Source organism: Numenius arquata, chromosome 33, assembly GCF_964106895.1.
Source record: "Numenius arquata chromosome 33, bNumArq3.hap1.1, whole genome shotgun sequence".
NCBI lineage: Eukaryota > Metazoa > Chordata > Aves > Charadriiformes > Scolopacidae > Numenius > Numenius arquata.
In genome coordinates, this window is record NC_133608.1 from 497783 (window position 1) to 524140 (window position 26358).

The 26358-nt window shown below is 50.4% G+C and overlaps 1 protein-coding gene across 3 annotated transcripts; it reads left to right on the forward strand.

Annotated features, from left to right (window-relative positions):
• Nucleotides 1-25708, forward strand: AKAP8 (A-kinase anchoring protein 8). 3 transcript variants are annotated; one of them, XR_012463671.1, is made up of 15 exons: nt 24-86; nt 5308-5346; nt 6016-6048; nt 7331-7613; nt 10358-10988; nt 11583-11727; nt 12074-12118; nt 15035-15131; nt 15417-15558; nt 16685-16778; nt 19603-19733; nt 21194-21289; nt 22976-23144; nt 24807-25262; nt 25485-25706. XR_012463671.1 is itself a non-coding variant. In XM_074165167.1 (14 exons), exons 1-13 carry the CDS (start codon nt 68-70, stop codon nt 25248-25250), a joined length of 2202 nt encoding a protein of 733 aa, XP_074021268.1. In that variant the 5' UTR covers nt 1-67; the 3' UTR covers nt 25251-25262; nt 25485-25708. The 3 variants fall into 3 exon arrangements, 2 of the variants coding, with proteins under 2 accessions (XP_074021268.1, XP_074021269.1); XM_074165167.1 differs by lacking the exon at nt 22976-23144 and having other exon boundaries at nt 1-86; nt 12071-12118; nt 25485-25708; XM_074165168.1 differs by lacking the exon at nt 22976-23144 and having other exon boundaries at nt 25485-25708.
• Nucleotides 25709-26358: the final 650 nt, after the last annotated feature.

Genomic DNA, 26358 nt, shown 5'->3' on the forward strand with positions numbered 1-26358 from the left:
GGCGCGCCTGCGCAGCGGGCGCTCGGGCGGGCAGTGCGGCGCCGCTGGCCGGAGGCGGAGGGGAGCGATGGAGCAGGGATACGGCGGTAGGTGCGGGGCGGCCTCGGGGCGCCGCGGGGGCGGTCCCTTCCCCTCGTTCCCTCCTCTCCGTTCCCCGGGAGGGCGGTTGGGTCCTCCCTCCACCTCCCCGGTAGCGCCGGGGGGGGCGGGGGGGGTGTCAACCCCTGAGGGAGACGTTGCGCCCGCCTCCCGTGAGGGGGCGCCGCCGCTGATTGGCTGAGAGGCCGCGTCGCTCAGCGCTAGGGCGTCGCCGATTGGTCGGCGTGGGCCTTTCCCTCTTCACTCCCCCCCCCCCTCCTCCCCGGGCGCGAGGGGAGGGGGGGGGGGCGGAAATGGAGCCGGTCCCATTTCTGAAGACGACACAAAATGGCGGCCGCGCCGCCACGCCCCCCGCCGCGTGCGCGTCGGTGTCCGTCTCCCCCCCCCCCCCCTTCCCGGTTGTGTCCCTCCCCCCCCCCCCCCCCCCTTCCCGGTTGTGACAGACCCCCCGTTACCTGTGGGGGCCCGGCCTGTTGTGGGGGGGGCTCAGCTGGACCGTCTCCTCATGCCCACGCAGGGGATCCATTGAGCCCCCCCCCCCCCCCGGCACCGGCTTCACCCCGGGTGGAACCGAAAATCCTCCCCCGCTTCCTCCGGGAGAAGCGGCAGCGAGTCGCTGGGGAGCGGGGGCCCCACCGGGGCAGCTGTCACCGCCATTAAACCCTGTCAGAACGAGCTGCCCCCCCCCCCCCCCGCATCCCCCTCCCCCCTTAAGGGTCCAGGTGTGGCTTCACCCACCCCCACCCCCCCGCCATGAGGTGTTTTTCTCCTCCCCGGTGTAACGGCAACCGGCGAGAAGGCGTCAAACGAAGCGTAAGGAAGGAGGTGAGCGGCGAAACTGTTAGTGTCGTTAAGGTTTGTCCGCCGGCGTGTGGGAAGTGATTTTGGGGGGAAAACCCCCCTCCTGCTTCATCGAAGCATCAAATAACGTCGAGTTCCTGAGCATCGAGGTGCTCTCCCAGCTCCCGCTGGTTTTTTACGTCTCTTTATACTACGAAACGAGGCTCATAGAGGTGGAAATGGAAAGAAAGTCGCCCAAATCGGAATTTAACGGGTGAATTTTGGTGGTTTAAAGGCCTTCAATGGGGTTTATCCGGATGTGAGATGGCAGCGCTGTGGGTAAGAGCTTGTTAAGGTTCGTTTTCTGGCGCGTGGGAAGGGATTTGTGGGGGGAAAACCCTCCTCCTTCATCAAAGCACCAAATGGTGTCAAGTTCTTGAGCATCGAGATTTTCTCCCAGCTCCTACTGGTTTGTTGTGTCTCTTTAAACTACGAGATGAGCCTTGTGGAGGTGGAAATGGAAAGAAAAGTCACCCAAATCAGAGTTTAATGGGTGAATATCGATTGTTTCAAGCTCCTCGATGATGTTTATCCGGATGTGAGATGGCGGCACGTGGGTAAATGCTCATTAAGGTTTGTTTTCTGGCGTGTGGGATGTGATTTGTGGGGGGAAAAACCCCTCCTCATTCATCGAAGCACCAAATGACGTCGAGTTCATGAGCATCGAGGTGCTCTCCCAGCTCCCGCTGGTTTTTTACGTCTCTTTATACTACGAAACGAGGCTCATAGAGGTGGAAATGGAAAGAAAGTCGCCCAAATTGGAGTTTAACAAGTCAATTTTGGTTGTTTAAAGCCCCTTGACGAGGTTTGTGGGTCAGGGCTCCCAGACCCGAGCCCGAAGCAGCCCCGACAGCCCGGATCCTCTTCCCCCCATCGCCGCTTTGGAGCCCTCTATCCTCTTCCCTCCTTGAATTCCCGCTTCTCTTCGCTTCTTCTCACATCCAGGGAGGTCGAGGTCCGACGAAGGCAATTTTTAATTCTCCGTTGAAAACCCTTCCTTGGTTTTTATAAAATCTTGCCGCGGTCGTAATTATGTTATAAATAATACAGCCGCGTTTTTACCTGTTCTTCAGGCATAAAAATGATGCGATAAACTGCCACAGGATTAAAAACACCTTAAATGTGATTAAAAACACCTTAAAGAGCTGCTTTCTTTCTCCCGACGCCCGAGCGAGTCGGGATAAACAGAGTTTTGGCAGCGAAAAGTTATTCCCGAGAAGGATTTTGTTGGATTCGTGACCTTAACGAGCTGCCCAAGAGCTGGGATCTTCCCTTCCTCTGGCAAAACTCTTAATAAATTAAAACCACGGGGCGTGTTGCAGCTTTGGAGAAGTTTTGGTGGGAAATTTTACCATTATAAAATATAAAAATGAAGGTTTTCTTCCAGTTCTTTGAGGTTTTTAATATAACCAGCCGTTTTATAATATAAACCTTTATTTTTAATTTTCCTCCTGTTGGGAATCATCCGGTTCCACCCCAGTGGGTTTTTGGGAAGAGCATCCTTTACAGTCGAGATTTAATTTAAATACTTCGGAATTCCAGCAGAAGACAAATTTTCTCCTTTACGGATAAATTTACGGATAAAATTTTATCCTTTCTGGATAAAATCCTGTGTTGGAATCGGCGGGAGAAGCTCGGACTTTTTGCTTTGGGAAGGAATTGGCCTCGGTTTTTTGTCTGTGGGTGTTAAACTTCCATTTCTCAGCGTTTCACGTAAATCCCTCGACGTCGCTCCGTTATTTCCAGATTCACGCTCCGCTTCCTCCATGTGCGGGGAAAAAAACGATTCCCAAGCTTTTCCCCCCAGCTCAGGGAGTGCTGTATTGGGAATAAACTGGGAACCAGGACACGGGACACACTCGGAGCAAAAAAATCCACCACTCGGTCCCTTCTGGGTTGTTTTTTTCCTTTTCTGCGCTTTATTTCATCTTTTTTTTCCCAAGAGACGACGACGATTTATTCCACTGATTTTTTTTTTACCCATCCTGGGGGATAGTTAGGGATTTGCTGCAGAACTGAGGATACAACCCCTGCTCGGTGGTGCCCAGTCATTAATACCCCAGTGTCTCGGTTAGTGGGATTCATTATTTTTTTACAAAATATTTAGTTTCAAAATTAGACGTTGGAGTTTTTAATTACCACCTTCTCTGGTTGTCGCGGAAACTTGAGCTCTTTGAAAGCTTGAAGTCTTTGCTTAATTTCTTCATTCCTCGAAATAACATGATAATTGTGGTAATACCTGTATGAATTTAACCAAGTCTTACAGTTTTTAAATGAATTTTAAATGAATTTTAAATGAATTTTAAATGAATTTTAAATGAATTTTACATCTTGGACGCCAGCGTCTACGCACAGAATTTAAAAGCTGGGAGTTTTATCCTGTAGAATCCAGAGGGATGAAGAAATTGGGACTCTCCTTGGCTGAAAAATTCTGCCGATGGATCCGAGGTTTATCCTTAATTTCCCTGAATTTTCCCTCAATTTTGTCTGGACCCGATTCTTCCCACCGACAGCTGGAAAACCCCATCCCGCTGGAAAATGGGGCTGAACAGCGAGAGATCCCACCCAAAAAACCCATCCATGGTGGGAAAGGAACAGATTGGGTAAAAAAGCTGTGATTTCGAAGGTGTTTTGCGTCTGACGGTTCCTGTTTCGCTGCGGTTTCCGTAGGAGTTCGAAAATACGGCGGGGACCGTTTCCCCCACGATTTCTTGAGGTTTTGTGTCTTTGAAGTGGTTGCCTGGGAAAAAATAAAAGAAGTTTTTAAGAGGGGAGAGGTGTCCTGGGCCTCCCTGGTGGGGGGTGCAGGGGTCCATGCTGGGGGCTGCGGGAAAAAGGATTTGTAAAATCGGGGGCTGTCTCAAAAAGGAAACGTTTGGCCCAAATTTGAGGGTTGTTGCCAAAAAGGAAAAGGTTTTGGAAAATTGGGGGCTGTTGCCAAAAAATTAAAGTTTTGCAAAACTTGGGGCTGCCGAGAAAAGTAGGAGAGAGTTTTGGAAAATTGGGGGCTGCCGCCAAAAATAGAAAATCTTTGCAAAATTGGGGGCTGTCTTGAAGAAATATAGAACTTTGTCAAAATCGGGGCTCCATCCAAAAATAGGAAAACTTTGGCAAAATGGGGGCTCCCTCTGAAAATATGAAAACTTTGGCAAAATTGGGGCCCCCTCCAAAAATAGGAAAACTTTGGCAAAATGGGGGCCCCCTCCAAAAATAGGAAGCTTTGGCAAAATATATTAAACCTCCAATAATATATTAAATCTTTGCAAAATTGGGGGTTGTCTCAAGAAAACAGAAAAGTTTGGCAAAATCAGGAGCCACCTCCCAAAAAGAAAAGCTTTTGCAGATATCGGGGGCTATCTCTAAAAGAATAAACATTTTTCAAAAGTGGGGGCTGATTCCAGAAATAGAAAAGCTTTGTGAAATTGGGGATTGCGGATTTGGGAGGGGGGGAAAACCAAGGCCAGAACAGAATTTTGGGGTAAAACGGTGGGTTTTGAAACAATTTACATCCATAGGAAGCCGGGTGTCGGTAGTTCCGCTTACGAACTGATTATTTTTCCCATCGGAATAATAAATAAAGGTTACAGACTTGTTTTCCTGCAGAGAGTTGGCGGCCAAGATGCCAGGAAATGTTTTTAACGCGTTGCTTTTTGATTTAAAAATCGAATTTTGACGCTTTCAAGGTTTCGTTCCGACACGGAGCTTATTTATCCCCCGGCCTTTGAGCGGACGAAGGCGGATGCTGCGGTGCCGGTGGATGCGATTTCACCACGGAAACCCTGGAAAAGGGTTAAAACGAGGATGATTTATTTTAGTTTTGGAGCGAGAGACCTGACCGAAGCCGCCTCGTTAACGCAAACCTTCTAATTAGTGCTGAAAAGGGGAAGGAGCTGGGTTTATTTTATTGGGTGGTGCAATAACAGTGCTCAGCCTTGGGTTTATCCGCTATTCCCTTGGGAAAAGGACACATAAACCATCCAAAATATCCATTTTCGAGGCCGGTTTGGTTCTTGGGATGATTTATCCCGCAAATTTTCTCCCGTCGTTAAGTTAAGCACCTCTTAAAACGAATTTATTTACCAAAACACAATGATTTTTTTATTAATTCAAAACATCTCGGGGTTTTTTTTTGGCTGAAATAATCCAAAATAAAGCACCGGGGGGGCTTAGAATTGCCTTGGTTGGAAGAGACCTTGCAGCTCCTGCTCCGGGCAGGTTTCCCAAACAATAAAAAGGGAAATTAATTAAAGACTTTACTTTTTTTTTTTGGTTGGGTTTTTTTTGTTTTTTTTTAGGGTTAATTAAAGGGGAGAAAGCAAACCCCATCCCGTTAATAGCTCTCTTTTATTATTTTTTTTTTTTTTGCAGGTTATGGCACTTGGAACACTGGGGCCACCAACGCTCAAGGTGAGTTTTCTGTAGCTAAAAGTAATCTGAGAAAATACAGTTTTAGAATAAAACTGATTTTTTTTTCCTTCTTTTTAGCGCAAAAAAAACCCCTAATTAGAAACGGCTTTTCCAGCCTTTGTTTTCCTCTGCCTTTTTTAGCTATTTTTCTACTTGTTTTTTGATAAAAGCTTCCTCCGTGATACCGGTTCCCAGCACCGGATACTGGAGGAACTGGTCAGGATGATTAATTAACACCCTTTGCTTTATGTCCGGATGTTCGTTAGCCCCAAACGAAGCGTGTCCCGGGGTGGGTGGGTGGGTGGGAGTTTGGGCCTTTCCCTTCCAACTCCTTTCCAGCCTGAACAGTGGAAACGGGAGGATTCTCCTCAAAGTGATAGTTTTAATAAAGATATTTGGTTTTGCCGCGGTTTTACTGCTCCTTGGGGGGGGGTTATGGCATTGTTTGAGTTGTTTTCAAGGGTAAATATATGAAAATTTTCCCCCCAAAATGTATAAATAATAAATATTATCTGTTTTATTTCCATAATTAGCTCTTGGAAACCCCAGCTTCTTTTTTTCCCTGTTCTGTGCATCATTTTTACCAACTAAGTTATATATATTTACTTTCTGAACTTTGAATTTTGTTGGGTTTTAGAGCTGAAACTCTCTTTTTTCCTCCCTGCTCAGGTACATACGCCACCAACGCCACGAGCTGGCAAGGTACGTGCTCAAAATCCCCTTATTTTACGTTTTGTGGTTCTCGTTTGATCTGGGAGAGCCCGATATGTGTTAATAAATCGATTTTACTGAGATTATGTCGTTTTCCCACTCAAAACCCAAGGTTTGCTCTTCTATTTTTGGCAGTGATTGTACGTAAATACAGTTCTCTCTCCCCAAAACTGCTGCATCTTTAATAAAACACAATTTGCTTTCGCTAATAAACTCTTTTTCTCGGAGCAATTAATTAATTGGTCTCGATTTGGATCGTTTTAAGCCGGTTTTAACGCGGTCCCAAACAAAAGCCCGAGATTCTCTTGTAAAATATTATTTCTTTGGTCCTTACGATGTGAAATCGAACGTTGCGGATTCAAACCTCCCGGCTCAAGTCATTGGTCTAAATAAAGGGATTTTTTTTTTTTTCCCTTTATTATTCCTCTTTTTGGTAAAACCTGGGCACCCCGTGAAGGCCCCAGAGCAGAAAGGTCTTTTGCCACAAGGTGTTCTTTGAATACAATTAACTGCGTTGATTTTCTAATTAATTTATTTCATTACGGCCCTTTTTTGATGGAAATAATGGCAATTATTTTATTATTATATGTCTTTTTTTAATATGTAATTATATATATATTTATATATTAAAACGCACTGGGTTTTCTCGGGGCGTTTTGTGGGACCCTGTGACGTTGGTGGGCTGGGCTCTTGTTTGGAAATTATGAATTTTACCAAAAATACACACACACACACAAAATAAAATATCACAAAAAATCCACAAAGATGACAAAAAAAAATCCACAAAGATGACAAAAAAAAAATCCACAAAGATGACAAAAAAATCCACAAAAATCACAAAACCCCACACTAATTCACAAAAAAATCCACAAAAATCACAAATAATCGCAAAAAAAGTCCACAAAAATCACAAATAATCGCAAAAAAGTCCACAAAAAAATCACAAAACCCCACAGTAATTCACAAAAAAATCACCAAAAAATCACCAAACAATTAAAAAAATTCACAAAAAAAAAAAGTCCCGGAAAATGTCAGAAAAGTTACAAAGAACCCTCCATTTCTGCAGTTACAACTTCCCAAAGGGGGGAGGCCCTTGTGTTTTTAGGGTTGGGTAACAAGAATATTTGCTTTTTGTGCCTTTAAGAGCACAAAGAGCCCTGAGAGGAGGTACCCCCAGCTGCAGCCCCCTCCCTTCCCCTCACAACTCTCCCCCCGGCCCCCCCCCCCTCGTTATAACGTTGTATTAAAATGGGATCGTTTCCCTTTCCCGCAGGCTATGAAGGCTACGACTATTACAACACCCAAACCACCGCCGCCAACACGGCGGCCACCTACAATTACGCGGCCGGCACCTCCGGGGGCTGGGACCCCCCCAAAACCTCGGAGCTGAGCCTGAACGCGGAGGTGGGGGCCCCGCTGCCCGTCCCCTCCTACGGCCCCGAGTCCTCGGCCCCCGAGAACTCCGACTCCATCATCGCCAAAATCAACCAGCGCCTGGACATGCTGTCCAAGGAGGGCAGCGGCGGCGCCGGGGAGGGGATGGAAGACCAGGAGAGGTGACTCTCGGGCTGCTTTTTATTTATTTTTTTTTTTTAATCTTTAATAGGGAAAAAATCATGGGTTTTGGTGACTCTTTAATTTAAGATGAGGCTGTCGCGGTTGCGCCGGCGCCAGCCAGCGTTTGGTCCTTGGGAAAGAAATGTGGCTGCTGGGTTTTTACCTGCTGCAGCGTGTGTGCGTGTCTTGGGTATACGGAGAGGGAGAGGCAGATGTATAGAGACGTTCCTGTATATATGGGGTGATGAGATGGGGGATATATGTGGGAGGGATGGATGGATGATATATACAGGATGAGAGATGGAGGGAGGGAGGAGAGATGGAGAGGAGGAGGAGAGAGACGAGATACAAGGAGAGGGAGGGAGGGAGAGAGAGGGGAAGGGAGAGAGATGGAGGGAGGGAGAGGGATGGAGGGAGGGAGAGATGGAGGGAGAGAGAGGGAGAGAGGGAGGGAGAGATGGAGGGAGAGAGAGGGAGAGGGATGGAGAGAAGGAGAGAGAGGGAGGGAGAGATGGAGGGAGAGAGAGGGAGAGGGATGGAGGGAGGGAGAGATGGAGGGAGAGAGAGGGGGAGAGGGATGGAGAGAAGGAGAGAGATGGAGAGAGGGAGGGAGAGATGGAGGGAGAGAGAGGGAGAGGGATGGAGGCAGGAAGAGATGGAGGGAGAGAGAGGGAGAGGGATGGAGAGAAGGAGAGAGATGGAGAGAGGGATGGAGAGAGATGGAGGGAGAGGGATGGAGGGATGGAGAGAGATGGAGGGAGAGGGATGGAGGGAAGGAGAGATGGAGGGAGAGAAAGAGGGAGAGAGATGGAGAGGGAGGGAGAGGGATGGAGGGAGGAAGAGATGGAGGGAGAGGGATGGAGAGAAGGAGAGAGATGGAGGGAGGGAGAGATGGAGGGAGAGGGAGAGGGATGGAGGGAGGGAGAGAGAGGGAGAGGGATGGAGAGAAAGAGAGAGATGGAGAGAGGGAGGGAGAGGGATGGAGGGAGGGAGAGATGGAGGGAGAGAAAGAGGGAGAGGGGTGGAGAGAAGGAGAGAGATGGAGAGAGGGAGGGAGAGATGGAGGGAGAGAGAGGGAGAGGGATGGAGAGGAAGGGAAGGAGAGAGAGGGAGAAGGATGGAGGGAGAGGGAGAGAGGGGGAGAGGGATGGAGGAAGAGGGATGGAGGGAGGGAGAGAGAGGGGAAGGGAGAGAGATGGAGGGAGGGACAGGGATGGAGGGAGGGAGAGATGGAGGGAGAGAGAGAGAGGGATGGAGGGAGGGAGAGAAGGAGAGAGATGGAGAGAGAGGGAGAGGGATGGAGAGAAGGAGAGAGATGGAGAGAGAGAGGGAGAGGGATGGAGGGAGGGAGAGACGGAGGGAGAGAGAGAGGGAGAGGGATGGAGAGAAAGAGAGAGATGGAGAGAGGGAGGGAGAGATGGAGGGAGAGAGGGAGAGGGATGGAGAGAGGGAGGGAGAGGAAGGGAAGGAGAGAGAGGGAGAGGGATGGAGAGAGGGAGGGAGAGGAAGGGAAGGAGAGAGAGGGAGAGGGATGGAGAGAGGGAGGGAGAGGAAGGGAAGGAGAGAGAGGGAGAAGGATGGAGGGAGAGGGAGAGAGGGGGAGAGGGATGGAGGGAGAGAGGGGGAGAGGGATGGAGGGAGAGAGGGGGAGAGGGATGGAGGGAGAGGGGGAGAGGGGGAGAGGGATGGAGGAAGAGGGATGGAGGGAGGGAGAGAGAGGGAGAAGGATGGAGGGAGAGGGAGGGATGGAGAGGGGGAGAGGAATGGAGGGAGAGAGGGAGAGTAATAGAGGAAGAGAGAGAGGGATGGAGGGAGGGAGAGGAATGGAGAGGGATTGAGGGAGAGGGATGGAGAGAGGGAGAAGGAAAGAGGGAGAGGGAGGGAGAGGGATGGAGGGAGAGAGCGGGAGATGGAGAGAGACGAGATGGAGGGAGAGAGATGGGGAGATGGAGAGGGGGGAGCGGGGGAGAGAGGAAGGGGGGGAGAGAGATGGAGGGAGATCTGTATCTCATATTCAACTTGCTGTGCACTGAGAAGCAGCTCCCATTCTCCCTTCAATTCCTAGGTTTTTGCCAAAGCTTTTATTTATAGTTTTTACATTTCTTAAAGTGTTTTATTTTTTCCCTCTGCATCCCTTCTTCCCCGAGGCTGCCCGGTAATTACGGGGTGGTTTTATTTCTCCCGCTGGGTTAAATTCTGCCCATCTGGGGAGTTTCCCATCGCTACGTGTTTTGCTGCTGAAATAATAATAATACAAATCTCGCCAAGATTTACTGAATAAATGAGTTTTTGCCTTTTTTTTTTGGCCGTTTGATGCTCGTTGCTGTGGGGTGACGAGATGCTGAGGGGTTTATTTGCATTAATTCACACCTGGAGGCGCAACGAGAAGGTGCTTTTACCCGGGAGGAAGCTTTTGGGGTCTGCTTTTCCGCTGGCAAAACACAATTCGGAGTGGTTTAGTGCTATAAATTTAGGAAAAGTTGACTTTTTTGAAGGATTTCTGTTCAGATCGTTGTGTGATAAAACGCGGTTTTTTGATATTTATTTATTTTCCGTGAAACTAAGGAAAAGGGATGCAGAAAGCGAGGCCTACAAAGGGTCTAAAAATATTTTAATTCTGTTTTTCTGGCCAAAACCCGCTGGGATTGTGATTAGAAAATGGATGTAAACGCCTGTGTGACGTGGGGGGGGGCTGTTAATTAACCACTAATTAATCGTCTCTCCCCCCCCCCGCCCCACGCAGCTCCTTCAGGTTTGAATCTTTCGACTCCTACGACTCCAGATCGTCCCTGAACGACCGCGACATGTACCGATCGGGCTACGACTACGGAGAAACGGCCACCGATCGCAACGATTCCTTCGGTGGCCAATTCGACAACCGCCGGGACCCCTCCCGCAGCCGGGGGGGGGGCACCGCCGCCACCACCAACAACTACAGCCTGACGCGGGGCCGGGCTCAAAACCGTCTTCAAAACCGGGGGCGACCCAATGTTTTCAACCGCTCCGAGCCCTTCATGGGCTCCTCCAGCTCCGAGCGCCTCTCGGCTCGTTGGAACGAGCTGAACTACATGGGGGGGGGCCGCGGGATGGGGGGGGCCGCATCCAACAGGCTCCCCTCCCTCTTTTCCCAAGCCCTGGTGCCCGATTACGGCGATTACGGGGATTACAACGACTACGGCGATTACGGGGACTACGGCGATTACGGGGACTACGGCGATTACGGCGACTACGGGGACTACGGCGACTACGACTACGGCATGATGGGAATGTCGGGAATGGGAATGGGGCGCTACGGGAACCCCCCCTACGGAATGGGGAGACAACGCAACAGAGACAGGATGGGTGCCATCCCCTGGCACATGAACACCCTCATGGTAATTTGTCACCTTCAAGATTTTTCCCTCGTGAAAACCGCTTTTATTTATAATTTTTAGGATTTTTAAAGTATTTTTTTCCCCCCTCTGTGTCCCTTTTTCCTCGTAATTATGGGATGGGGTGTGTTTTTTTTTTTCCTCCCGCTGGGTTAAATTCTGCCCGTGTGGAGAGTTTCCTGTCTCTGCGTGTTGAAATAATAATTACAAATTGTGGCGAGATAAATAGAAAACTCGCTCGCCGCAGCGGATAAACTTCATTTTTCGGCTCTGTGGATAAACACCCCTCTTAATTCCCATTTCTTCCACCCGGAATAACTTAAATCTGGGTAGAACAAGGGCATCCAAGCTTTTAAATACCCATTTTCCCATAAAATAGAGCCTCCAAATGCTTCCCTCACCCCGAATCCTCACTTTTGGGGGCGCCAACCCAACTAGAAAATCCTTTTCTAGCCACAAATCAATCCGCAGAATCACAAGAATTTAAACATTTTGAGGCGATGCAACAGTTGGGCGGAATAATTTGATTATTTGAAGATTATTTTTTTTTTTGCTGCTTTGACCGGATCGATGCAATGGATTTCTCCTCCTTTTTAGCCCAAAAGAAGAGGTTTCCGGCCCCGTTCGGGCGGGCGAGCGGACGGGGAAGGAGGCGGCCGCAAACGCAAACAGTCTCAGAGCGGCGACGAGCCTGACGGCAAACAGGCCAAGACCGACAGCGAGGGGGACGACACCGAGAACGGTACGAGCTCCCTTCATTTTGCCCGTTCTCCCCTGGTTTTTAACCATTTTCTCTTTCGGTTGTTACATTCCAAAGCCCTCGTATTATTTTATTTATTTTTTTTTTTTAATTCATTCATATCGTTAAAACGGGGCAAATTTTATATTCTCTGTATTTTGTGGGACAATTTAATGCGCCGAGGGAGTAAGGGCAGAGTCTGCAAAGAGAAACCAGGGCCCCGTTTGCCGTTTTCCGTGGGATTTTGACCCGTTATCACAAAATTGAGCGATTTATTAGGAGTATTAAGTGGGGGGAAAAAGAGCCCCCCCCCAGACACCAGCCAAATAATTCTCCTTTTGTGCAGCAGATGAGGGCGAAGGAGAGGAAAAATCAGGAGATGAAGCCGACAAAGGTGTAAGTAACTTATATTTTTTCATCAGTCCTTGGGGGTATTTAAACACTCGAGCAATTTCCTCTGCTTTTTTGCCCGCCCCGAGGCTCAGAATATGTAAAATCGTCCAAAATCAGCATTTTGAGCCCATTTTTTGTGAAATTATTTCCTCCTCGGGCTTTCCCGGTGCCCTTCGGTGGGGATTCTGGGCAGATCTGTTTGCTCCGAGGTGCCTGAAAAGCGCTTTTAGTGGAAAGATGTTGCTCCTGTGATGGTGTGTCCGCCGCTGACGAGGCTCATTAGGGCTAAACGCTAATTAGGGGTTGATTTCTTTCCTGGGGGTCGTTGCCATTTGTGTCACCTTAGGTGTCCCTCGGAGCGGTGACTCGGCTGGCGAGGATTTAAATCCCTGGGGAAGTGCTTTTATAGCGATGACACATAACCTGATCTATGAAAAACCACACCATTTTATAAATATTTATAAAAATTGGCATTTAACCCCCAAATGGCCCAACCCTTCGCCCGCTCCGAGGCCTGGATTTGGGGGTAGGAGGGAGACACCGAAACCTCCGAATCTCCCCTAAATAACCCAAACGTCTCTTTGTGTTTCTCTTTTCCAGGAGTTTGGGCGATTTGGCGAAGGTTTTATTTTCTTCTGGATTTCTCAACGCGGATATTTTGTCTGTACGAAGGAATATTGGATATTTCATTGATTTTTCCTCCCCTTTTTTTGGAGGACGGCGGGGAGGACGCCACCAGGGTGGAGCGAAAATACCGTAAATACAATATTTTAGGGGAGGTTTCAATCACTGGGGCTAAACCCTGGTATTTTTTTTTAAATAGATGGGAATATATCAAGGTATATTTGAAAACTGAGGTCTAAAGTAGCTGAAAAAAACACTTCAGCTGGTTTGGGATTGTACTGAGGTCTCTCCTCAGCCTCCTTTTCTCCAGGCTGAATACCCCCAGATCCCCCAGTTGCTCTTCAGAAGTTCTCCAGCCCCTGCTCGTCCTCGTCCTCCTTCACCTCCTCCTCCTCCTCCTTTGTCTCCAGCCCCTTCTCCTCCTCCTCTGTCTCCAGCCCCTTCTCCTCCTCCAGCCCCTTCTCCAGCACCTTCTCCTCCTTCTCCTCCTCCAGCCCCTTCTCCTCCTCCTCCAGCCCCTTCTCCTCCTCCAGCACCTTCTCCTCCTCCAGCACCTTCTCCTCCTTCTCCTCCTCCAGCACCTTCTCCTCCTCCTCCAGCCCCTTCTCCTTCTCCTCCTCCAGCCCCTTCTCCTTCTCTTCCTCCAGCCCCTTGTCCTCCTCCTCCAGCCCCTTCTCCTTCTCCTCCTCCAGCCCCTTCTCCTTCTCTTCCTCCAGCCCCTTGTCCTCCTCCTCCAGCCTCTTCTCCTTCTCCTCCTCCAGCCCCTTCTCCTTCGCCTCCTCCAGCCCCTTCTCCTTCTCCTCTTCCAGCCCCTTGTCCTCCTCCTCCTCCGTCTCCAGCCCCTTCTCCTCCTCCAGCCCCTTCTCCTCCTCCTCCTCCGTCTCCAGCCCCTTCTCCTCGTCCTTCAGACCCTACTCCTCCTCCTTCAGCCCCTAATCCTCCTCCTCCAGACCCCTCACCAGCACCGTTGCCCTCCTCTGGACCCGCTCCAGCCCCTCAATGTCTTTTTTGTGGTGAGGGGCCCAAAACTGAACCCAGCACCCGAGGTGGGGCCTCTCCAGTGCCCAGGACAGGGGGACCATCACCTCCCGAGTCCTACTCACCACGCTGTTCCTGACACAGGCCAGGATGCTGGTGGCCTTCTTGGCCACCTGGGCACACTGCTGGCTCGCGTTCAGCCCACAGTCCACCAACACCCCCAGGTCCTTTCCCACCAGGCAGCTCCAGCCACTCTGCCCCCAGCCTGGAGCCTCCATGGGGTTGGTGTGACCCAAGGGCAGGACCCGGCACTTGGCCTTGTTGAACCTCATCCCATTGGCCTTGGCCCATGGATCCAACCTGTCCGGAGCCCTCTGGAGAGCCTTCCTACCCTCCAGCAGGTCAACACTTCCACCCAACGGGGTGTCATCTGTGAACTTACTCCATCCTGTGCGCTCCACCCCCTCCTCCAGATAAAGATGTTAAAGAGAACCGTCCCCAGCACCCAGCCCTGGGGGACACCACTCCTGACCGGTTTCCAACTGGATTTAACTCCATTCCCCACCACTCTCCGGCCCCGGCCCCTCCAGCCAGGTTTTAACCCAGCGGAGATTCCTCCCATCCAAGCCATGGGCAGCCGGTTTCTCCAGGACTTATTTTACAGTAACAGGTTTAATTATTCCCCGAGGAATAATTAAATGTGAGGCTGATAAACCCCTGAATCGGAGCTTTCTACCCCAAAACACTGCAGGGATGAGGCCTTGAGTTCTTTTTCTTTTTTCGCTTTCCTAATTATTATGAAGGAATTATTGGGACGGCGACACAAGGATTATACCCCAAAATGTCCCGAGGAAGCAGAACACCGTTGGCATCTCCGCTGGCTTGTAGCTTAAACCTTCTTGCTTCAGCCTTGTGAAAAATTAAGGGGAAAAATGAGGTTTTTGGGGAGAAGTGGCAGCTCCTCCCAAGGAAGGGAGAGATGTGGGAAAAATCAGGATTTTTTTTCCAATTTCGCCATTCCCAGCCTCTGAGCTGCTGTGGGAATTTCGGAGAGGAGGGATTGGGTTTTATTTTTATTTTTCTAAATACTCTCTGGAGACCTTGGAAAAGAAGTTGCTGCTTCCCTGGGGGTCGGAAGGTGGTTTGGGAGAGGGAGAACTCCCAGAAAGCAAGAAATTGGGACTCCCTGAGTGGAGAGTAAAGAGGAAATAAAGGGATTTTTCCCGAAGTACCTCGGCCAGCAAAGAGAGTGACGACGAGCACGATAATTCTGATTTCAATGATTTTTATTTCTATTTTTTTTCCCCTCCTTTAGCATCTGGAGACGGGTGCGAAGACGACGACGAGGAGGTGAAAAAGAAGAGGGAGAAGCAACGGAGAAGAGATCGGATGCGGGATCGGGCTATGGACAGGTGAGAAAAGCAATTACCCCCTCCCTCCCCAGCGCTCGGGGGAATAATAGTGAATAAAACGCCGGAGAAATCTGCCGGGGAATCGTGTTTTGGGGCTCTGACTTCTCATTTTAGCACTTTTCCCCCCTTTTTGCGCGTTTTTAAAGATAATCCCACGGTGTTTAATACGCAGATCGGAGTTATAAATTCCAAAGGGTGTTAAAAGAATTAAATATTAATAAATAGTAAAATATTAAATAAGTATATATAATATAAATGTATGGTGGTTTTTTTTTTCCTGTTCAGAATCCAGTTTGCCTGTTCCGTCTGCAAATTCCGCAGTTTCGAGGAGGAGGAAATCCAGAAACACCTTCAGAGCAAGTTCCACAAGGAGACGTTGCGATACATCGGTACCAAACTCCCCGATAAAACCGTCGAGTTCCTGCAGGTGGGTGGGGGGCTCTGCCCTTCCCTGCAGCCGTTTTGGGGTGGTGGCGGTGGGGCTGGCTTAATTTGGGGTGTCCTGGCTTAATTTGGGATGTCCCGGCTTCAAATTGGGATGTCCTGGCTTAATTTGGGGTGTCCCGGCTTCAAATTGGGATGTCCTGGCTTCAAATTGGGATGACCCGGCTCAATTTGGGGTGGCTCCATCTTAATTTGGAGCACCCGGTTCAATTTGGGGCACTTCAGCTCAATTGGGGGTGGCCCTGGCTCAAATTGGGGTGCCCCGAGTTAATTTGGGGTGTCCTGGCTTAATCTGGGGGGCCCAGGCTTCAAATTGGGGTGGCCCCAGCTTCAAGTTGGGGGGCCCCATCTTAATTTAGGGGGACCCAGCTCTAATTTGGGGTGCCCCAGCTTGATTTGGGGTGGCTGGGCTTCAATTTGGGGCACCCCGGCTTAATTTGAGGTGCTCTTCCTTCAATGTGGGGTGCCCTGACTTCAATTTGGGGCACCCCAGCTCAATTTGGGGTGGCACCAGCTCAATTTGGGGTTTCCTGGCTTAATTTGGGGTGGCCGTGCTTCAAATTGGGGTGGCCTGGGCTTCAAATTGGGGCGTCCTGGCTTAATTTGGGAGTGGCCCCGGCTTCAAATTTGGGATGCCCCTGGCTTAATTTGGGGGGGGGCTGGCTTAATTTGGGGGGGCCCTGTCTTGAATTTGGGGGGGGCTCTGGGCTTTAATATGGGGTGGCCCCTCCTCTAATTTGGGGTGGCCCCAGCTTAATTTGGGGTGCCTCGGCTTTAATTTGGGGTGGCCCTGGCTCAATTTGGGATGTCCCGGTTCTAATTTGGGGTGCTCCAGCTTTAATTTTTGGGGTGGTTTTCAAGGATTTGGGGGTTTCTCGCCTGGACTCTCCCGGTGAGACGGGAACGAGTTTCTCTCCGGCTCCAATTTGGATTTTTCCGGCTCTTTCTCTGGTGGAAACGACGGGAAAACCCCCGTTTCGTGTCCTAAATTCACCAAATTCTGTTAGTTTTTTTTTTTTTCCCGGAAACCTCTTTTCCCTCTGGATCCCTCGACGGTTGGGAGCAGAAAGAGTGAATTTTGTCCCTTTTTCTTTTTTTTCCTCCCCCAGGAATATATCGTCAACAGGAATAAAAAAATCGAAAAACGGCGCCAGGAGCTGACGGAAAAAGAGGGAACGAAACAAAAACCGGATCCTTTTAAGGGTAAGCGGGTTGGTTTTGGGTGCGGAAACGGGGGGCGAGTGTGCGAGAAAAGAAAGAAATCTCCCTCCCGAAGACACGCAACGGATTTTGGGTTCAAACCTCAGGTTTTGGGGTGTTTTGTGGGTTAGATGGATGGAGAGTGAGGTGGATGGAAAAGTGGCTGAAAGACAGAGCTCAGAGGGGGGTGATGAGTGGCACAGAGTCCAGCTGGAGGTCCGTGACCAGTGGTGGTCCCCGGGGGTCGGTACTGGGTCCAGTCCTCATCAGTGGCCTGAGTGAAGGGATGGAACGTCCCCTCAGCACCTTTGCTGGTGACACCCAACTGGGAGGAGGGGGTGACACACCGGAAGGAGGTGCCACCATCCAGCGAGACCTAAAGAGTTGGGTGGAGAGGAACCTGATGAAGTTCCACCAAGGGCAAGTGTAGGGTGCTGGCCCTGGGGAGGACTCACCCCACAAACCAGTCGAGGTTGGGGGTGACCTGCTGGGGAGCAGCTCTGAGGACAGAGACCTGAGAGTCCTGGTGGACAACGGGGTGACCATGAGCCACCGACGTGCCCTGGTGGCCAAGAAGGTCTCCTGGGGGGCATTAAGAAGAGCGTTGGCCCCGGGTGGAGGGAGGTCATCCTGCCCCTCTGCTCTGCCCTGGGGAGGCCCCGTCTGGAGCACTGGGACCAGTTCTGGGCTCCCCAGTTCCAGAAGGACAGGGAACTGCTGGAGAGGGTCCAGCAGAGGGCTACAAAGATGGTGAGGGACGAGAACATCTCTGTGATGAGGAAGGGCTGAGGGACTTGGGTCTGTTTAGTCTGGAGAAGAGAAGACTGAGGGGGGATCTCATCGATGGTGGGTGTCAGGAGGATGGGGCCAGTCTTCTTCCAGTGGTGCCCAGTGACAGGACAAGAGGGAACGGGCACAAACTGGGACATGGGAAGTTCCATCTCAACACGAGGAGGAACTTCTCCACTTTGAGGGTGGCAGAGCCCTGGAAGGGGCTGCCCAGAGAGGGGGTGGGGTCTCCGTCCCTGGAGACATCCCAACCCCCCCTGGATGGGACCCTGTGGGACCTGCTCTGGGTGCCCCTGCTCCGGCCGGGGGTTGGAGGAGACGATCTCCAGAAGGTCCCTTCCCACCCCAAACCATCCTGTGATTCTGTTTTGTCACCAGTTTGGTGAAATAAATGGTTTTGGTGGGGATGGGGGGAAGGTCCGTCCTCGCCACGGTTTCTCAAGCGACATCAGGGATATTAAAATGAGTTAAAAAAGGGGAAGAGCTCCCAGGAATTTTTGATTTTCGGGGCTGTTTTAATGTTAAAAGAAAGCGGCCAAGTTGATTTTTTGTGGTAACAAACGCGATTTGGGGAAAAATTGCCTTCGTTTTGTCAACTGTCCCCGATTTAGAGTCTGCGACGCGTTGGTCCGGGGGAGCGATGACTTTAATTAAGGGGTTTAATTAAAGCCTCATGTCAGCTCCTTCAGGCGGATCCTGAAGCCCAGGGAGGAGGGAGGAACCCAGCGCCCGGGGAAGCGCGGATTTTCCCTTCCTCCTTTATTTAAATCGATTTTTTTTGGAGAAGGGGGTGGGTTTGGGGTGAAAATCAGCCCCCAGGGGAGTCGGGTCCTTTGCTCCGGGGACCGTTACCCCCATTTTTCTCCCCCCTACACTCAGGAAAAGTGTGTTTTAGGGCAAAATAACTCTTTACTTTTTACCTTGGACAAAGGTGAGTTGGTTTTTTTTGGTCTCCGAAAGGAGAAATGGGAATTTGGGGGGGGGATTTAGCACATTGGCAGTGACGAGGGGGTGGGAAAAGGAGGTCCGTGACCAGCGGTGGTCCCCAGGGGTCAGTACTGGGTCCAGTCCTCTTCAATATTTTCATCAATGACCTGGGTGAAGGGATGGAACGTCCCCTCAGCACCTTTGCTGGTGACACCCAACTGGGAGGAGCGGGTGACACACCGGAAGGAGGTACCACTGCCCAGCGAGACCTAAAGAGTTGGGTGGAGAGGAACCTGATGAAGTTCCACCAAGGGCAAGTGTAGGGTGCTGGCCCTGGGGAGGACTCACCCCACAAACCAGTCGAGGTTGGGGGTGACCTGCTGGGGAGCAGCTCTGAGGACAGAGACCTGGGAGTCCTGGTGGACAACGGGGTGACCATGGGCCACCAACGTGCCCTGGTGGCCAAGAAGGTCTCCTGGGGGGCATTAAGAAGAGCGTTGGCCCCGGGTGGAGGGAGGTCATCCTCCCCCTCTGCTCTGCCCTGGGGAGGCCCCGTCTGGAGCACTGGGACCAGTTCTGGGCTCCCCAGTTCCAGAAGGACGGGGAACTGCTGGAGAGGGTACAGCAGAGGGCTACGAAGATGGTGAGGGACGAGAACATCTCTGTGATGAGGAAGGGCTGAGGGACTTGGGTCTGTTTAGTCTGGAGAAGAGAAGACTGAGGGGGGATCTCATCGATGGTGGGTGTCAGGAGGATGGGGCCAGTCTTCTTCCAGTGGTGCCCAGTGACAGGACAAGAGGGAACGGGCACAAACTGGGACATGGGAAGTTCCATCTCAACACGAGGAGGAACTTCTCCACTTTGAGGGTGGCAGAGCCCTGGAAGGGGCTGCCCAGAGAGGGGGTGGGGTCTCCGTCTCTGGAGACATCCCAACCCCCCCTGGATGGGACCCTGTGGGACCTGCTCTGGGTGGCCCTTCTCCGGCTGGGGCTTGGAGGAGATGATCTCCAGAAGGTCCCTTCCCATCCCAAACCATCCTGTGATTCTGGGAAAACACCGTTAATTGGCTGAAAGTCTCATTTTTGGTGGGAATTTCTCGCCGGGGCTGTAGGTATCGGCCAAGAACATTTCTTCAAGAAGATCGAGGCCGCTCACTGCATGGCCTGTGACATGTTAATCCCCGCCCAGAACCACCTTCTCCAGAGGCACCTGCGATCCGCCGACCACAACAGGAACCGCAGGGTGAGCCTGGGGGCGGGGGGGCCGCCTCCTCCATTATAATTAATCATAATTAATAGTTTCTATCATTTAACCGGGCGCTCGGGATTTATCTGTTGAAAAACCAACCTCCTACGGGCTGGGATCCGAAGCTGCTGATGGGGAATTGAAGGGAAAAGTTGACATTAAAAGGGAAATTTGGCTTTTCTTTTGAGCTGGGGGGGCTACCTATTAAATTATAATTAATAATAATTAATATTATCTGTTACTTATCTGGATGCTTGGGGTTTATCTGTTAAAAAAAACCCTCATGTGGTGTCGGATCGGAAGCTCCTGATGGGGGAACTGTGGGAAAAGGGGAAGAGAAGGGAAAAATTGATATTAAATGATATCAAAAGGGAAAATTGGCCTTTTTTTTTGAGCTGGGGGGTTAGTTATTAAATTATAATTAATAATAATTAATATTATCTATTATCTATCGGGGTGCTCGAGGTTTATCTGTTAAAAAAAACCCATGTGGTGTCGGATCGGAAGCTGCTGATGGGGGCACTGTGGGAAAAGGGGAAGTAAAGGGAAAAATTGATATTAAATGATATCAAAAGGGAAAATTGGCCTTTTTTTTTTGAGCTGGGGGGTTAGTTATTAAATTATAATTAATAATAATTAATATTATCTGTTACTTATCTGGATGCTTGGGGTTTATCTGTTAAAAAAAACCCTCGTGGTGTCAGATCGGAAGCTCCTGATGGGGGAACTGTGGGAAAAGGGGAAGTGAAGGGGAAAATTGATACTAAATGATATAAAAAGGGAAAATTGGCCTTTTGAGCTGGGGAGTTATTAAATTATAATTAATAATAATTAATATTACCTACTATTTATCCGGGTCCTCAGGGTTTATCTCTTAAAAAAACCCCTTTATATGGTCTCGGCTCAGAAGCTGCTGATGGGGGAACTGTGGGAAAAGGGGAAGTAAAGGGAAAAATTGATATTAAATTATATTAAAGTGATATTAAATGATATTAAAGTGATATTAAATTGATATTAAAGTGATATTAAAAGGAAAATTCGGCCTTTTCTGTAGCGCGGGGTGCGTTCTCCAGCCAAACCCCGCAAACATTCAGGCCTAAACGCTTCCTCTTCCTAAATTTGCCAGGAATTAAAGTGGGAAATGGCTTTGGGAATCGAGAAATTGAGGGAAAATCGGTGTGGAAATGGGGCCGGGCTCGTTGTCGTCGTCTCCTCCCTCTTTGTCGTGAGCGTCATGTCCTGGGGGGGGGGAGGGTTGGGGGGGCATTTCCAGCTGCTCCTTTTCCAGCAGATCCTTTTCCAGGGCTTGTTTGGGCGGAAAAAGACGCGGATGCTCTTTTGCACCCCCTTTTTGGGCTGTGTTTTTTGGGGGGATCGGGCTCCCTTATTGGAACTCTTCCCCATTTAACACCATCCCTCCCCCCCCCCCCCCCCCGATGTCGGTTTTTTTTTCCCAGATGGCGGCAGAACAGTTCAAAAAGACGAGTTTACACGTGGCCAAGAGCGTCCTGAATAACAAACACATCGTCAAGATGCTGGAAAAATACCTCAAGGTGAGTGGAAAAATTAAAAGAGTCGGCAAATCCCATCGCCGGGACGGAGCCGGGTCTCGCCGGGGCTGGGGGGGGGGGAAAGACGCCTTCATCGCCTTTTTAATCTCTTCATCTTTAAATCTTTTCGGTTTCTTTTTTTTTTTGTTGGTTTTTTTTTTTGTTTTTTTGTTTTTTTTTTTTTTCCTCTGGAGGCGGTTTTATCACTTCTCGTGGTTTTGGTTTTGATTTCTTTTTATTTAGTTAGTTAGTTATTTATTTTAATTTCACTCGCAGCCTCTGCCTTCCCTCATTCCCAGGCGCTTGTAGATCCGTTCCCAAACGGAAACGTTCGGTAAAAAGAAACCCAAAAATAGCCAAAGGAAACTCCGCTTCCCCCAAAGCCCCCCCTCGAGCCGTGGCCTTCGAAGGGGGGGGACGCACGCACCCCCTGAGTTCCGCCCCCCCAGCGCAGGGAAAGCCGACGTGAGGGGGGTCGGGAAGGCGCCGGTTGCTTCCTGCCGGGATTAAATTCCCATCTGGAGACACCCCCTTAACCCTGCACCGGGGCTGAGGGGGGGGTGTGTGGAATTTTGGGAGCTGGGCTCCGCGGCGTTCCCGGCAGCTCCACCAAATCCCCCCCAATTCCCAGTTGGAAAACCCTCCTTAGCCTTCCCCCCACTTTTAATTTTCCCTCCTCTTCCCTTGGGAAGCGGCGGAGCCGACCTTCGGAGCCGAGACGGAACCACGAGGAGAGGTTCAGGGGTGTAGGGTTCATTTTAAAGCCCCCCACCCCCCCCCCAGAAAAAAAAAAAAACCAAACCAACCCCGTCAGCGTTCGGAATTTAAAAGAAAGAAGCCCGGAAAAGCAAAAAAAAAGGCGGTTCTTCGGAGCGTGGGGGGTTTGGGAATTCTCCCCCTCCCGCTAAAAACGGGGGTTTAACGGGCAAATATCCGCATCCCAGAGGAAATACCGCAACCTCCTCCGCCAGGAAGACCGAAAAGAAGCGCTTAATTTTTTTTATGGCTCCTTCTTCCCCCCCCCCACCTCGGGGGGGAGAAATCCGGGAAACGGGGGGCCCAGGATCCGGCAGGAAAAAAAAATCCCGGTTTTTGGGGAGCCCGACAGACGGGGGCGGGCAGATGCTCCCCCCCCCCCCAACTACAGACACCCCCCCAACGGGGGGAGCCCTTCGGTCCCACCGGCGCCGTGGTTTATATTTATATTTTTTTTTGGGGGTTAAAAACGGAGCGAGCTGGGTCTTTGCTAAAACCGTAGGAAAAATGGCAAGACCCAAAGCTATAAAAAAAAACCCAAAACAAACCCAAAAAAACGCCAAAAAACTGCGACTCCGCCTTCCGGGTCCGGTGAAAACGGTGAAAACCGGTGAAAACCAAAAAAAAAATAAAAGACTTTTGGAGAGTTTGGCCTCTCGTGGAAAAAGGAAAAGGGGGAGATAAAAACCAACCCTGCGGTGGCGAAAAAGAGCGAGCCCTCGGGGCCGAAGGAGGTGAAAACCTCCGGGATTTTTCAGAGACTGGTATTTTTTTTATTTTTTTTTATTTTTTTTAAAAAAAAAACCAAACAAAATAAATGACTCGATTTCCCCCCCTCCCCCGCTCCCCCCAAAAATAAAAAAAAAATTTAAAAAAAAACAAAAAACAAAGGCTGGAACCACTCAAGTGCAACCTCCGTCTACCCCCCGCCAGGGTCCGCAGGCGCCTCCACGGTATCAAACCCTCCGGATTTAATGAAACGGCCGCCCCATCGGCAGGAGGAGGAAGTTCCCGGCTCCATCCCATTCCCCGAGGGTGTAAAAGCAGACTGTGTGTGGAAAAAAAGGGGTTGGAAAAGAGGAAAAAATCTGTGGATTTCCAGGTAATTTGCCAAGAGCCCGCCTTCGCCATTTTTTTTAAAACAACCGAAACCGAAACCAAACCAACCAAAAAAAAAAACAAAAAAAAACAAAAAACCGAACCACCACGTTTTTTTTTGGTTTTTTCGGCAAAAAAAACGGCCGCGTCGTTTCTCGATCCATCGGCCTCAATGAGGATTCCTCCTCTTCCTCCTCCTCCTCCTCCTCCTCCTCCTCCTCGGAGGGATGGTGGGAATCCCCGGCTCTTCCCAAGGGAAGCCAGGACGGTCTCCACCAAGAGTGGACTTCACGTCCGTGTCCCGTCCCGTCCCCCCCCCAGATCCCCCCCCCCAACCCCCCCAAAAAAGGGGAGGAATTTGGGGGGGTGTTGAGTTGAGATGGCGGGGTCAAATCCGCTGATTTTAGTCTCCATCCCGTCACCTCCGGAGGTTCGGGATCCTTGGAAAAGATGGAAACGTTGAGGTTTCTCCTCCAACTTGCATGGATTTTCTTCCCCCGGAGGTGGGGGGGGGGGACACACGGGGGGGGGGGGGTGAAAGCAGCCAAACCCCCTGAATTCCCCATCGAGGCGTTAAATCCCGGGGTGGGGAGGTCAGAAAAGTAGGGAAAAAACCCCAAAATTGGGGTGGTTTTTTTTTTTTTCATTTTTCCCGCTTTTTCCGCCGCTGTCGATGAGGTTTCAGGTGGATTTTCTGCTGCTCCCCCCCCCCCCCCCACACCCCCCCCCCCCCGCCTCCTTCTTCCCCATGAGCCGGAAGGGGAAAAATAGGGTAAAAAAAAGGGAATTTTAGGACGTTTGCGGCAGGGGGAGCGTGTGGGGGCGTCTCCGTCCCCCCCCCTCTGGCAAGGTGAAGGGTAGAGGGAAGCGACACCCCCACTTCGAGGGGGGAGCGGTGCTGGGTCCCTCCCCCCCCCCCCCCCCGTCGGCCTGAAAAAAGGTACCGAAGTCAAAAAACCAAACCTAAAAACCCCCCCGAAACCCCCCAAAATAATAAACACCCACCCCCCACCCCCCCCCCCAAACCACCCCAAAAAACCCCAAATCTCGAGGGTTTTGGGTCCGTGCTTGGAGAGAGCTGCGAGGTCACGCCGGCGTCTGGATCCCTCCGTCTCCCGAAAAATCCAATCGAATAGGAAAAAAAACCAAATAAAACTAAAACTAGAAAAATAAAGGTGAGATTTAAAAAAAATAAAAAATAAACACCCCCCCCCCCCCAACCAACCGGAAGCGTCGCCGCGGGAAGGGGAATCCGGCCGGATTTTATTTTTTACATTTTAATCGTCTTTTTTTTTTTAACCCAAATTCCTCCTCCCCCCGGACGAGGAGGGTCCGTTCCCGGTTCCTGCGAAACCGGAGCGTTTTTGGGGCAATTTTCCTGGATTTTTCCGTTTCTTGCTTTTTTTTTTTTCTCTTTTTTTTTTTTTTTTTTTTATATATATCCCTGGATTCTCCTCCCGCTGCAAATCCTTCGGGATTTTCCACAACGGATTATTATTATTATAATAATAATACTTTGATTATTTTTTTGTTTTTCCCCCACTATTTTAAGACTCGTCCGACATCGAGGTGATTTTTCCGTTGCCCCCCGAAAAAAACCTCTTTTTTCATTGTTTTTTTGGTCTTTTTTTTGTATTTTGTTTGTTTGTTTGTTTGTTTTCCGTAGGGAGAAGATCCTTTCACGGATGAAATCCCGGATCAGGAGGTGGAAGAGGCTTTGGAAGGAGGAGAAGGAAGCGGAGAAGGAAGCGCCGCCGTCGAGGCCGCGGGGGAAAACGCCGGAGGAAGCGCCCCACCCGCCGAAACGCCGCAAATTCCCCCGGATTTTCCCAAACCTGAGGAATTTCTGAAAAATCTGGGAGATGAGGATCCCCCCAAACCTCTCCTGATGCCCCCGTTCCTGCAGGACGACGAGCTGGAAGCCGAGGAGGTGACGGCGGAGGTGACATCGGCGCCGGCGGAAGCTCCGCAAGAAAGCCCCGAAAATCCCCCAAAAACGGCCGTTTCACCCCAAAACGAACCTGAGGGTGGGGCAGGCAAAGAGGAGGAGGAGGAGGAGGAGGAGGAGGAGGAAGAGGCTCCTCCGGCGCCGCAGCCGGAAGAACTGTGAATGTTTCCGAAGGTGATGACACAATCCACCGTGGGGTTTTGGTTTTTTTTTTGATTTATTCTCATTTTTATCCTTTTTCGAGCGCAGCGCCCAAATTTGGCCGATTTTGGGGTAAATTCAGGGGATTTAAGAGCAGCCCCCCTCCCCTCCCCCCCTTCTTTTTTTTTTTTTTCTTAAAATTGAGGGGGTTTTTTTTTTTTTTCATCATTTTCTCGCCGATTCTTTTTGTTTTAGGACGAAGAAGCCGCAGGATCGTTACCCTTCCCCCGCGAAACCCGCCGGCTGCTGGGGGGGGGGGACGGGGGACACGACGACGACACGTTTTTTGGGGCAATTTTAGAAAGAAAAAGGCAAAAAAAAAAAAAAACCCAAACAAACAAAAACCCAAAAAAAAAAAAAAAACCCCACCCCAAAAAGTTGAGATTTGGAAAAATTAATAATAAAAGCATCGATTCCACCCCGGCGGCTCCTTGGGTTTTAAACGCAGCGATGACCTTCCCCCCCCCCCCCCGAAAAAAACCCCCAAATCCTCATTTTGGGCAAATTTTTTCGGTTCTTTCCCAAAAAAGCGGAATTTTTCCTCCTGGAAAATGTATTTATTTCCATCTCCTCCCGTTTCCGGGTGAGAATTTGGGGGGGTGGGGGTGTGTGTGTAATTAGTTAATTAGCTGTGGAAACGAGGCGGTTGGTTGGGGGGGGGGGGTCACTCCAGGTGAAGAAAATAGTTAATTTTGCTCCCCCCCCCCCAAAAAACCCTTTTCCGGCAAAATTTGCAGGTCGTGGCCCACCCCCCCTTCTGGCTCCAAACCGGTTTTCCAAAGGATTCACCAAATTTTATCCAATTCCTAAAGAATTCACCCAAAAAGCGCCGAGTGGGGGAGGTTGGACACGGAGCACCCTGTGGGGTTGGTTTTTTTTTTTTACCAAAATGGCCTTTTTTTTCCCCAAAACAGGCAGATGCGTAGGTTAAAATATAGAATTGTTGTAAAGCAGCCCCCCCCCCGCGTCGCTAACGACCCCCCCCGAACTCTGAATCTGCCCCCCCCCCCGGCAATTACCCCCCTCAATTGCCCCCCCCCCCCCCCCCCAGTGGGTGGCTGCTCATTCA